The 13,523-nt window shown below is 37.0% G+C and overlaps 1 protein-coding gene across 2 annotated transcripts in view; it reads right to left on the bottom strand.

Annotated features, from left to right (window-relative positions):
* Nucleotides 1-13,523, bottom strand: part of ITGA2 (integrin subunit alpha 2) — a 110,053-nt gene that overhangs the window by 54,046 nt on the left and 42,484 nt on the right. For both annotated transcript variants that reach the window (XM_037799037.1, XM_037799036.1), the window contains 4 exons: nt 6,903-7,012; nt 5,131-5,222; nt 2,102-2,216; nt 1,818-1,945 (listed from right to left, as the gene is read on the bottom strand). In XM_037799037.1, the coding sequence (XP_037654965.1) occupies nt 1,818-1,945; nt 2,102-2,216; nt 5,131-5,222; nt 6,903-7,012 (445 nt within the window). The remainder of the gene's footprint in view (nt 1-1,817; nt 1,946-2,101; nt 2,217-5,130; nt 5,223-6,902; nt 7,013-13,523) is intronic.

Here is a 13,523-nt window from a genome sequence, read left to right as displayed (position 1 = left end):
GTCTGTTAATTTCTGATGGATATAGTAGGAACAAGTCCACAGAAATGTTGCTATATTATGTAACTTTCTTGGGGTAAAGTAGGAACATGTTGGAAGTTAAGCAGTTATCTTAGGTTAGTTGTCTTTTTCTTACTCCCTTGTTATGATCTCTTTGAAATGTTCTTTTATTGTATGTTTGTTTTCTTTTTAACTTTTTTTTTCATACAGTTGATTTAAAAAAGAAAGGAAAGTTAAAAAAAAAAAAAAAAAAAAGAAAAACAAGGAAAAAAAAAAAGATGTAGTGCCCCCTTGAGGAGCCTGTGGAGAATGCAGGGGTATTCGCCTACCCCACCTCCATGGTTGCTAACATGACCACAGACATAGGGGACTGGTGATTTGATGGGTTGAGCCCTCTACCATAAGTTTTACCCTTGGGAAGACGGTTGCTGCAAAGGAGAGGCTAGGCCTCCCTATATTTGTGCCTAAGAGTCTCCTCCCGAATGCCTCTTTGTTGCTCAGATGTGGCCCTCTCTCTCTGGCTAAGCCAACTTGAAAGGTGAAATCACTGCCCTCCCCCCTACGTGGGATCAGACACCCAGGGGAGTGAATCTCCCTGGCAACACGGAATATGACTCCCGGGGAGGAATGTAGACCTGGCATCGTGGGACGGAGAACATCTTTCTTGACCAAAAGGGGGATGTGAAAGGAAATGAAATAAGCTTCAGTGGCAGAGAGATTCCAAAAGGAGCCGAGAGGTCACTCTGGTGGGCACTCTTACGCACACTTTAGACAACCCTTTTTAGGTTCTAAAGAATTGGGGTAGCTGGTGGTGGATACCTGAAACTATCAAACTACAACCCAGAACCCATGAATCTCGAAGACAGTTGTATAAAAATGTAGCTTATGAGGGGTGACAATGGGATTGGGAAAGCCATAAGGACCACACTCCACTTTGTCTAGTTTATGGATGGATGAGTAGAAAAATAGGGGAAGGAAACAAACAGACAAAGGTACCCAGTGTTCCTTTTTACTTCAATTGCTCTTTTTCACTCTAATTATTATTCTTGTTATTTTTGTGTGTGTGCTAATGAAGGTGTCAGGGATTGATTTAGGTGATGAATGTACAACTATGTAATGGTACTGTAAACAATCGAAAGTACGATTTGTTTTGTATGACTGCGTGGTATGTGAATATATCTCAATAAAATGATGATTAAAAAAAAAAAAAAAAAAAGAAGCATGAAGCTTCTCATCCTGAGTTGTGGCTGTCTACTTCAAGAAGATCCAAAAGCATATAGACTTATTAAAACATAGGGAGCAATACAAAATTATTGAAAACACTTATCTTGTATGAAAAAAGTCTAGAATAGGCTATGATACAAGACTATAAAATATAAATGGTATAATTATGCTGCCTATGGACTTCTTTATTAAAAGACCAAAATTAAAGGATAATTGTTTCACCAGCAAAGAGTTAACCAAAGGAAATTATTATTAGTCCAAGTGAAGATAAAGAAAAATTACAAATGGAATTTTAATATGTATTGATAAATTCATGGGTTAGAGGGGAAAAATAAGCAACTGAACAGTGATTAGGACAATATATCCTATACCCTTGATGCCTGTGTCAGAAATAGAAATCTAAGCCCAACAGAGAAGCATTGAGCAAAGTCTTATGTAGAAAAACTCATGTAGTTACAAGCTTTAATTAACATTCAAGGTTACCTTTAAATGCATTTAATATTGGAATTAGACAAAAGCTAAAATTAAGGTATCGTATCTAACATTTTCTCAGAAAGAAAGACAAGGGTTAGCGTCTATATTATCAATGGCCATACCTGTGTCTTTGTGGGGCCTATATCCAAGCCTTGAACAAATTTTTCCAAAAAATTCTTTACAGCATCCCAGGGATAAATACTATTTGATTCATCACATACTACCACAACATCTATGAGGGAAGGACAGGCTACATGGGAAAAGATGAAACAGATTTTCATAGTCAAAATTCATACTCATGTAAAAATGAGACAAAGTAAAAGGGTGTTGAGGGATTGGGTGGCACTCATTGATAATTTTTTCCCTCCTTTAAATTGCCAAGACTCTCTGTATGTTCATAACTTACTCTGAACTGCAGGTGAAAAGCTGGCTAAGAGCTGAAAATCGGGACTGATGTCAGAACACACACCGGTTGTGTAATACTGATTTCCACACTGTTGTGCCCACAGGGGACCACATGTCTTAAAAGAAATGAGAACAAAAATAAAACACACAGAAAATGCTCATCCTCTACCTCTCCATTTGTGAGACACAAAAATCATTTATACACACACACACACACATTAATGAGATGTCAAGAAATGTCAATTCTTGAAACTTGCAAGTCAAAAATTCCTTTTAATAAGAGTGTGCTGGAGCAAACAGAAGTGAGGGAGAAGGTGTTAGATGTGCTATGCTCAATGGCAGGCCTGCTGGAAGGACAAGTGCTGGGATGGTCAGAAGCAGGTGTCAGCGTAAGGAGCAGGACTGTCAGGTCACCACCAAACCAGAGATAGGGGGTGAGCTCCTCCTTGAGAACACCCATGAGGCAAATGAGTGCAGGGTCCATTTTTTGACTCTCCATTACTGGAGTCTCAGGTGCCTTGCCTGTAAAATGAGGATGATCATACTTCCTACTTTTAAATGGGTCCATAGATGTAAAACTCTTAGAAGAGTGAAGGGTAAATAGTGAGTGATATAATTGTTAGCCAACATCACTATCATTATTATTTTGATGATCTATTTCCTGCTGTCCCTATACAGCAGAAACCATAACCCAAGGGCCTCCAAGGGCCGGGCAGGGAACCTAGAAGAGTGCTCTGCGCCAGGTGAGGCACTAAGGTGAGCTAAAGAACCACACCTTACACATAGCAGCCAGCCCCTGTGGCTCCTTGCCCACTCACCAGGGTGACGTAGGCCTCTGTGTGGCCATATCCTCTAATTCTTCAAGGAGAGCCAGTGAGGGCAATTGTGTGAACATTCACAGTTTAGAAAAACACTTTATGGGCTAAACAAACACAAATGACGTTCATGGGCTGCCAGCATTTTAACTTTACAAAAAAGTATTCCTTTACTTTGAAGACCTCAGAATTCCCTTACTTCTACTCTCTAAAATCTCTAGTCATCAAAGCTCCAATTCTTAATATCTCCATTAGCCCAACCGCTACTCTCTCCATTTAAGCATCCCTAGAATGCCAACAACTCCTGATTAAATCTATGTAAAACATGGGAAACATCAGATTAAATAATTTTAAAACCACTAGATATAAAAGGATAAAAATGGGAGACAGAAGTCTAGCCAAGATTCCAAAAAACATCTACAAAGTTGAACATTGCATAAAGCTTTGAATCAATTATTAAAACTGAACAGAAAGGTGTAGACTTGTAAGAAGTGATTAAAAGAATAAAAGGGCACTTATTTGACCCAGTTTGACTGCTGGTATCTCACAGAGGAAGCAGCTGTACTCATATTTCATGCTCAATTGTCAAGGTAGAGTTTTCTTCCTATAAAACTGGTTCACTTGGCCAATTAGGGAAAAATCATTATCGATGCCTTTGGGTAGCTTTCCAAATAACAGATACCAATTACTGATTTCTGTATCCCCATCCTAGGGTGTTTACCACAAGGTTTTTTTTTATCATCTTGAAAAATAATAACTCATGAAGTATTTAAAAAAGATTTTTTGTTTTAAAGGCAATGGAAAATAGCATTAAGAAGTTGACATTAGGATATGCCAGTTATTAATGCCAGAACTACATTCCTCCTTAAAGCCCAGAACTTAAGAAGTTTCAAAAAAATGTGATGATTGTTAGTCTTTTCCACATAATTCTTAAGGGTGTCTTAAGATTTTGACTTTTTAGGTATGCAAAGATAACTTGGAGTTGGATATTTCATTCTTTCCTTTTTCTTTCTTTTCTCTCTGATTTTGCTAGCTACATTAATTATTAAATTGATCTTTCAGATTCTTTTGTAATTTTATTTTACTTTATCTATTGTTAAAGATAAAAATTCTGAAGGCCATTCTGTAATGCATAAATCTGAACATATTCCTCTTTCTGAACTTATTCAACCCTAAAAACAAGTAAGCAAACAAAAAAGATGAAAGCAACCCTATTAAGAAAGACTTTGGAATATCATAAACCATGATAATTCATTGCAATATTCATTTTGGCATAGATATAACACATATTATAATTATAATATTAACATAATTAATGTGTTTCTAATTTATTTAGTGGTACACAAATCTGTATGAATACAAATATCTTTTAGTAAAAATAGAATGGCTGTTCAAAACTGCTTACATTTCATAATAATCTGATTGTACACATAGGCTTTTCAGTTTAAGTTTATATCAATAGTATTGATGTAACTAATGTATAGTTAAATTATGCTTTCAAACACTATTTTAACAGTAATATACAATTAGGGTACCCATATATGAGCTGACAGAAATTTCAAATAAGGTTGGGATTTTATTTGCCTTTAAACTTTTTGTTTGTGTACGATGTCTTTCATTTTTTATGGAGTCAAATCTTTTGAACAATTTCTTATTTTTTCTATCAGCTGTAAACTCAGAAAATACTTTCTCTTTCAGAAAATTTCCACTTTCATCTAGTTTTTTATATTAACTCTTTAATTCACTTGAAATGTATTTGGATGTGCACTTCCTTAAACAATCAATTGTCCCTGGGCCACTTATTAAATTAGGCACTCTATTGCACTGATTTGTGAAGTCTTCTCACAGCATTTTAGGAACTGAATGAGACATCAGATAAGGTGAGAGACTTAAATAATGTCAGATTGTCAGTGGCTAATGGTGACTATCTTTAATGCTCCTTTAGGGATTCTGCTGTTATCAACAAATATTGAGCACATTTCTCAAGGGCAAAGAGTCAGTGCACCATTTGTTCCCTTCTTCTGTGGTAGCAACAAGTGTGGTCTTGCTGAAGATCCTAGAACGTTGACATGTCAGCAGATTGTTATTTTATGTTGGATATCCAAGTAATGTAATTCACGGGAAAGCAAGCTTCAGCCTTGAAACCCCAAGATTTTATTTGATGGGCTGGAGGGTGAGAAAACACAGAAGGAGGATATGAAAAGTAAACACTCACAAGAAACCCTCCGGTTCCCATGTTCCTCGTGAGAGTTAAGCCAAGGCTCATGTTGGTTTTCATCTCAGTAACATTTGGAATGCTTGTCGAGGCTTTCAAAGGGAAAAGATTTTAAGAAATGATTACTTCTTCACCTGTTAATTTAAAGTTGTTAAAAAAAAAACAAACCAGACATGCACATGGTTGTATTTCGCATTGAATTTAGTATCATATACCCAAGTGTTTGAATTCTATAATTAAGTATAGGGAAATGAGATGCCTTCAGTGATCTGGCATCTCACTTAAATACATGAGGCTGCAGGGAGTAAGATATTAGGGAGTGGTGGGGACTGGAGAGGGCATGACTTATAGGCATTCAAATTTAAATTTTTTACAAGAATGTGCTGGCCAAACAAAATACATATGAGGTTTCTGTTTGGTCCCCAGTTTGTCACCCCTGCTCTTTCCAAGCTCCTTATGGCTCTGATTTTTTTTCTGGATCAATATCCAACTTCTGGAAATAAAAGTCTACTTTTACTCATGGTTCTTGTTCACTACTCAACCACTCCTAAATTTTGCCATCTATTTTCTTCCATCGACATTACTGGATTTGTATTCTAGGCCAATGGATAACATATAAAGTGATCCACTGGGATGTGGAAAGAAAATAATAGAACTTTTATGTGAAAGTTTTTATTCCTGTTAATTTTATATAAATGTGTCATTAAAAAGATATGTTAGTACAATGCATACAATTTTTAATAATAAATATATATATCAAGGTTAAATGTTTAAAAGTTTTATTATTTTTAAAAATCATATATATGTATTAGAGGTGAGTGTTCAAAAGTTTGGAAGTCATTGATCTAGAGCCCCCACAATCTCCTTAAGTAAGTCCATGATCTTTTCTCAATCCTCTTAATCTTCAACTTCTTTAGCATCTGACACCACTGATGCTCCTTCCATTTCACTAAAATCATGTTTGTTGAGCACCTACTAATGCCAGAAATTATGCCAGACATTAGGTACACAGAGACGTGAAAGAAATATAGCTGTCTTAAACTCTTAATTATCATTTTTGAAACTTATTGCCCTTGATATCCATGACACTGTATTTTCCTAATTCATGCCTTAATTTTTCAGGAGAACTCTGTAACTTCTCAGTGCTGTTTTTTTAATTTTATTTTAATTTTATTAGATGAAGATGATGTGATGAAGGTCAAACTGAGGAACAATTTACTTGCACCAGGAATTATTGCTTGTGTAGCTTTTCCATTCTTGTCCCCTTTGGAAGGTTTTGAATTCAAAATGCCAATAATTAAAATAGAAAAAATACTCAAATCACTATTTCTTTATTAGAACGTAATAATTTAGATATGATCCAAACACAGAGGGTTTCCCAGGACTCCAAAGTCAGCCCTGGTACCAATGTACACTTAGTGGTTTGTGTTGAGAAGAGGAGGGAGTGAGGTATAGTCTCAGATTTCTGCGAATTATCAGCAAAATAATCCTGCTCAGAGTTGATGGAAAACATTCCACACAGTCTGGGGGTAGATGGTGATAGGAAGCAGCCTGCTGCCCATGCGTCATGTCAAATTGGGTCTCCAAATTATTTTGGAAATTTGGAATACAATTGAGCCCTATATAACTAAAGAGATAAAGGCAAAAAAACCTATCTATATTTCATTAAGACAGAACTATGATTGATTTTGCTGTTACTGTTTTTCAGTTGGGCATAAAGGAAATGAGATTTTGTTATTTATAAGAAATCACATTGCTAACTTACAACTTACTTTGCAAATTCAGTTTTTCACATGAAGCAGTAGATAGATCAACTGGACATTTATACACATCTCCCATTCGGTTCTCAGGAAAGCCACTCCAAGGGGAACCAACCAGTAACCTAAAAATAGGAACTTTTCATTAGACATATAATAACTATACTTTTCCTAAAGATAAATTTTTAGTAAGTGAACAGTTCATATTTGTTCAGCTATAATTTGACCCCTTTTCGTTTCCTCTTAAGTGATCAAGATCCTTGAAGAGTGTCCTCCTCAATACAACTGTTTTGCCACAACACTTTGGAGGTGTCTTTCTGTCCAACAGTGCTGTCCAGCAGTGCTGTCCAACAGAAATTTAGTGCAAGCCACAAATTCAAATGAGCCACATGTGTAATTTAAAATTTTCTAGAAGCTATATTAGTAGATTAAAAAGAAACAGGTAAAATTAGTTTTAATAATACATTTTATTTAACTCTGTACTTCCAAACCAGCAGGTAATCAATGCAAAAATTATTAATGTGCTATTTTAAATTCCTTTTTTCACACCACGAGCAACAACTAACATTTATTGAGTACTTTCTATGACCTGGACATTTTCATAGGCCAGCCAATTTAGGGAGCAGTTGAGTAATCTAAGTAGTTTTATGTTTGCAGTCTTAAAGGGGGATCTTTATTGAGAGAATGATCAAATGAGAGGGAAGAGTTGTAACAGAGAAGTTAGGATTTAACAAATAATTATATGACTACTGAACCATTATATAGACATTTTTTTAGTTTCTAGTGTATTAGAGTAGCCAAAAGGAAATACCTAAAATCATGGAACTGTAACGCATACTATTCTTTGAAATTTACTCTATAACTACATGTTAAACTATATTTTGAAATTTATCACTTTTCTGTACATATGCCATATTTTACAATAAAAATGTTTTAAAAAAATAAAGGCCAGTTGCATCAGAAAAAAAGAGGATCTTTAGCAAAAATATAGAGTAAATATACTACAGGCTCTCCCTGGGTGTAACAATACATATATAGCTTGAATATAGGGTGAAGAGGGCAGAGGAACTGGTGTTCACATCCATCTCCTGGTTGGTCTCACTTCTCACACAGTTTCCCTAAACAAAGGCTACCCATTTCCCTGTACAACCACTCACCTGAATCTTCTGGCCACAGCAGAGCAGACAGAAAAAGCCCACCTAATCTAATCTGATGTTTAGAAACCATTAATAGTTTAATTGCTCAGCATGCAGTTCTCAAGGAATCACATTTGCTTCAACCTTTTTTTCCTTGTAAAAGTTGGGAAGATTTTGATTGTCTAATTATGAAACAAATTATTTCGTGATCTATCTATAAATATTTCATCATTATCAATGAAATAACATTCATTGAGCATATGCCCCATACTAAGTGCCTCAGTGGATACAAAAAGACTAGGCCATCCTTCTCTCTAGTCATTCTAGCAAACCTGTTTGAAATACATGATGAATACAATAATAATAATACAAGCAAATTGAACAATATGAATATGCTCCCTTTTGGAACACATATTGAAATGATCAGAGGATGCAAAGACGGGCATTAAAAGACGAAGGTGGTGGTTGGCATTCTTTGCAGAGGGAACGGCATGAACCACCACGGAAAGAGGAAAGTACGTGTTAGCTTGAAGGAACAATTAATAGTTTTGTGAGAAGTTTCTCCCCTTATCCCTTTTATAAGATTATTTTCAAACCAATATCTTCTAGTGTATTTTAACTTTAATCCAATTAACTTTGATTAAGGGTAGAGTTGAGAGAAAACATGTTTGCTTTCTTTAAAGCAGATAATTTAGCACTATTTAACTATTGAAAAGTTATCCAGAGTCAAGATTACAATAATTCCTGGTATACAGGTTAAGCTTTTTGAAAAGATAGCAGTCTAAATGTTGGATGTTACTAAATCCCAATGTTCACTTTCAGTAGGGAGGGATTCAGTAGCAGGATTTGGAATGCATGTATGAACCTATGTGATGCTCTTCAAAATCACGACAACTCAGAGGAAACTAGGAAATTTATGGAGACTCTGTACTATGGGAACTCTCCTCCAGCTGCTCAATTTTCTCAGTCTGTCCAATCTTGGTCTTCATTCCCCAGTGGGAGTACATACAGCATTACCTCCGGTGTTTGCATGCGGGACACATCTTAAAGTATGAAAAAGAAAATGAGAGAAAATCTGGCTCTTGTTTATTTCTCCTACCCTATCTCTTTCCTTGCACTATCCTGAAACTCCATGTTTCAGTCATACTGAACTCAGTTCCTCCATGCAAACAGAGTCTCTTTTGCTTCTAAATCTTCACACATGCAGTTGCCTGTCTGGAAAAGTTCTACTCATTAGTTAGGCCTCCCGTTAGACATCATGTACTATAGGAAGTCTCCCTGGCTCTTCCAAAGTCTCTTGGGCTCTTCCAAATCTGGGTGAGGTGGCTTTCAAAAATTTTTCCAGAGCATGTGACTGCTAGCCCAGCTTTTATCCCATTGCCCTGTAACTACCTCCCTATTTGGCTAAATATCTCACCAGGGAGGAAAAGGCCCATTCAGGCCAGGAGTTCTGTACCTACAGCACTGTATAGGTACTTTTGAACAAATGAATATAAAAGCAATGAACAATGAATGAATGTATGATTCTACATTATGATTTAAAAGAACTCTCTTGGTTGAGGAAAACTTGCGTAGAAAACTCCTTAATTCTGTTCCTATTGAGGTGCATGTTTTTCATCCAAGTATAAGTTAAAAAAAAAAAAGAAAAGAAAATCAAGTTGAGAGTGAAGTATCACATTGTTACTGCTCTATGCCAGCTGTTCCCAATTCAAGCCTCCAACTATGTGCCATGTAGAAAACTTCTTTTCTAAAAAGAAAAACTGACATGTGGGGTCTGAGTAGGGAATAGAAAAGGACCTTCCAATAATAAACTGTCATAGGCAGTGGGGCTCTGCCCCTTGGCATGCTGCGAATTCCCTTAGTTATATCAATATATCTTACAACAGCCTGACCCTCTGTGTGAGTCTTTCTAAACATCATCTGATTTGATCCACAAAATGATCCTGAGATAAATTTTATCATTTTTTCCATTTTACACATGGAGCCACTGAGACACCGAGAGGTGAGCAACTTACTCAAAAACACATGGCTAGTGAGAACAAAGTGTGCCAGATTCTGAAATCCAAGTTCTTAACCCTTAGGCTGTTCTTTCTCTTTGCTGCAGGAATGCCTGGCACAGGGATCAGAGTAGGAAAACTATATGAGCAGATGGGTGGGATTCCAGAACCAACAAGTAGTGGAAATTACTGGGAGTGAGGCCAAACCTATTGTGTTTGGGGTGTGTGGCTGTGCAGTGTGTAAGGAGGGAAACTGGGGACCATCCTTCTGTATAAGCACGTCCACTCTGTGGGACCCAGGATTACATAATTTACATCAGCAGATGAGAACATGTTACATTTAGGTAACCCGAGACGCGGTCATTGGGTAACTTCTAATGTACTTATTTCCCATCCATCCTCAGCACAGCCCAAGAGAGATGCTTTGAGGAACAAAAGATGTTTCTGACCTAGAATTAAGCCATTTTGTTCCTCAGAGCCTCCTGCAGCAAAGGTGCACTACTAGCTACTTCTTTTTGCCAGAGGCTTCCAAAAGCTGCTTGTAATCCTCAGAGTTCCCCGGACACTCATCCCCTCACCTCCTCCCACCTTGTCTACCCATTCAGGGTTTGATCACCTCACTTTTCAGGAGGGGTTATTACATCACCACTACCACCGCAAGAATTGTGACACTCCTAAATTAATCAGACAGGAGGAAGAGAGAGGCAAGCATCTGCAGCTTTGTGTCATCAAAATAAAGCACATGAAATTCTCTGAAAGAAAATACATACAAATCTCTAACAGTATTATGTCATATTGAACTCTCAACAGAAGACAACAGAAAACATTGGAAAATTAGGCGATTTTGGCAACTGCTGAAGAACAGCAAGGATGTCCCCATCATATGTGACTCATTCTTACTCACATTGGTACATAGACTACAGGTCATGCCACTGACTACAGTGAACATTTCAAACCATTTTCCACCTCCTTTATTGGCAAAGTTTCAAATAGACTCTCCTGCTTACTTCCACCCACACTCCTCAGTGAAATCCTGGTTCCTGACAACTCACCCATAGCCATGACATCACTCTGAGGGAATTTTGACATTCTTAAATTAATCAGACAGGAAGATGACAGAGACTGGTAATATCTACCTATAAATTTTTTTTTGCAATCAGCTGTAGCAGGAAGAGACATGTTGGGAGAGAATGTTACAAAGGCAGGGAATAGGATGTTAGTGGATTAACCCTGTTAATGTATGTGAAAGCCTCTTTGAAGTAATGGATCTAATTTAAGCTCAACCAGACAAAAGAGCTGCATGAACAGTCATGTGTGCTGATTCTCAAATAAAACAAAATCCCAAGATATAAGCTTTTTCTAAAGTGAAACCAGGAATTTTTCCAAGACTACTTTAAGAAACACCTACTGTTCAATTATCTTGTGGGAAAATAGTGATTATGTGGACTTCTAAAACACAGCCAATTTGCCCACCTCCAGTGGAATTGAAAATACTTTGTTTAGTTAGTAAACAGTATTTATGGTGGTGTAGGTAGTTTCAAACCCACAATCCAGGGGATGTTATAAATATCCTCCTTTGGCCTGTGGGTCTCTAAAATCTCCAAACATTCCCTCAGTAGTAGGACTTTTCCTGGAGGTTACTGACAGAGGTGTACTTAAAATAGTAGGGTAAACATTATTGTTTTACTCAATTTAGCAAATGTTTATTGAGCTCCTATGGAGTTGACTTGTTGTACAACTCCAGAGGGCATCACTGGCATGAAAGTCTATATGAATGCTGTGCCTTGGCTTTGTGCAATTTACAATATGTGAGGCTGTATGTGAGGCCAGAACTATTGTGTGCCAGACATGATTCTAGGTATGGGAGATACATAAGGGAATGAATCAGTCAACATTTTCTGGCCTCATGGAACTTACATTCCAGTTGGAGAAGACAGACAAGAAACCTAATAAGTAAGTCAACTGTAGCTATGTTAATCAGTGATCAGTGTTATGGGGGAAAAGAGCAGAATGGACAGGAAATGTGGAGTGGAGGCTGTTGTACTTTTTATCAGAATAGCCAGGGAAAGCCTCACTGACGTGCTGTCTAAGCAAAGCCTTGAGGGTGGTGTAGGATTAACCACAGAACTCTGGTGGAAAAGGAGTCCAAGCAGAAGGAACAGCAAGTAGAAAAGCCCTGTGATGGAACAGAGTGAGTGAGGGGGAAAGTGGAAGGAGATGAGGTCAGACTGATAATGGGGCCAGAGCCTGCAGTGAGTTTGTACATAATTGTAAGGACTTAGTTTCCCTCTGCGAGAAATGGAAAAGCCATTGGAAGGTTTTGAGCAGAGTAGTGTTATGATCTGACATACACTTTCAAAGGATTCTGAAGACTGCTATATTAGAATAAGTGTATCAGGGCCAAAGTGAAGCAGGTGAAGCATTTAGAAGGTGACTGCAAGAAATGATGGAGGCTTTCATAGGGCTGGTAGAAGTGAAGGTGGTGGGAAGTGGTCTTACTTTGGATCTATTTTGAATGAAGGGCCAGTAGAATTTCTTAAGGTTTGGCTTTTGAATTTAAAAAAAAAAAAAAAAAGATTCAAGGATAACCCCAAGGTGTTTATCTGAGAAACTCAAAGAAACAAGTTGCCATCATCAAATAAGAGAAAGACTTTGAGATGGGGAATTCAGGAGTTCAGTATGAGCTATTTTAAGTTTGAGAGATATACAAGTGAGTATTTTACATGGGATTAGAAACCTATTGCATATAATATCCATATTAATGCTGGGAAATTTCAAAGCCTACAGTCAATAAAAATAAACATTTTTCCTTATATCATTTATTCTAGGGCTATTAACAACACAAGTTTCTAGTGAGTTCTATACTGCTACCTACATCCTGCTTGTAAATGTAAAAGAAGTTTATGATAGAAAGACTTCCCCCATGAAGACCTGGCATTTCTGGGAGAGAGAAAGACAGGTAAAGAGACTTCATTTTTAGCTCTTGGTTGGGAAATACTGCTATCATAAGTTTAATAGTTATACTCTTCGGCATATGTTGAAAGGAAATTCTGGTATCTAAACCTTATTATGCTGCCTAAGATTTCTTTGGCTACCAGTTTGCGTCCTCAAATAGTGGGATGGCTAAACTCCGTTTTTTTCAGTTCCAGGATATAGCATCCATCAACTTCATGAATGCTAAAAAATGTTAAGCCTTTTGTTCTGTCCCATTAAAAAAAACTGGAAATTAGCTTTGCATTGAAAACAAATGAATCAATAAAAACTGATTCTGTTACTTTGATTCATCCAACATGCAGTTTTCCTCTCCCATAGGGAAGAAACAATTTTAAGACCACTACATTTTCATAAATCAAAGCCCACGAGCTGATATCTTTACACTAGGTATAGACTTTGGCAGATGGCTGCTTCATCAGTGATAAAAATAACAACCACCTTTGTATACTGCTTCGCAGTATATATGAAGCACTTTTTATATGCATTATTTCCTTTGATCCTTGTAAATA

Source organism: Choloepus didactylus, chromosome 11 (genome assembly GCF_015220235.1).
Source record: "Choloepus didactylus isolate mChoDid1 chromosome 11, mChoDid1.pri, whole genome shotgun sequence".
In the NCBI taxonomy this organism is placed as follows: Eukaryota; Metazoa; Chordata; class Mammalia; order Pilosa; family Megalonychidae; genus Choloepus; species Choloepus didactylus.
Note: the sequence above shows the minus strand (reverse complement) of the source record. Positions and strands in the feature narration are given on the sequence as shown.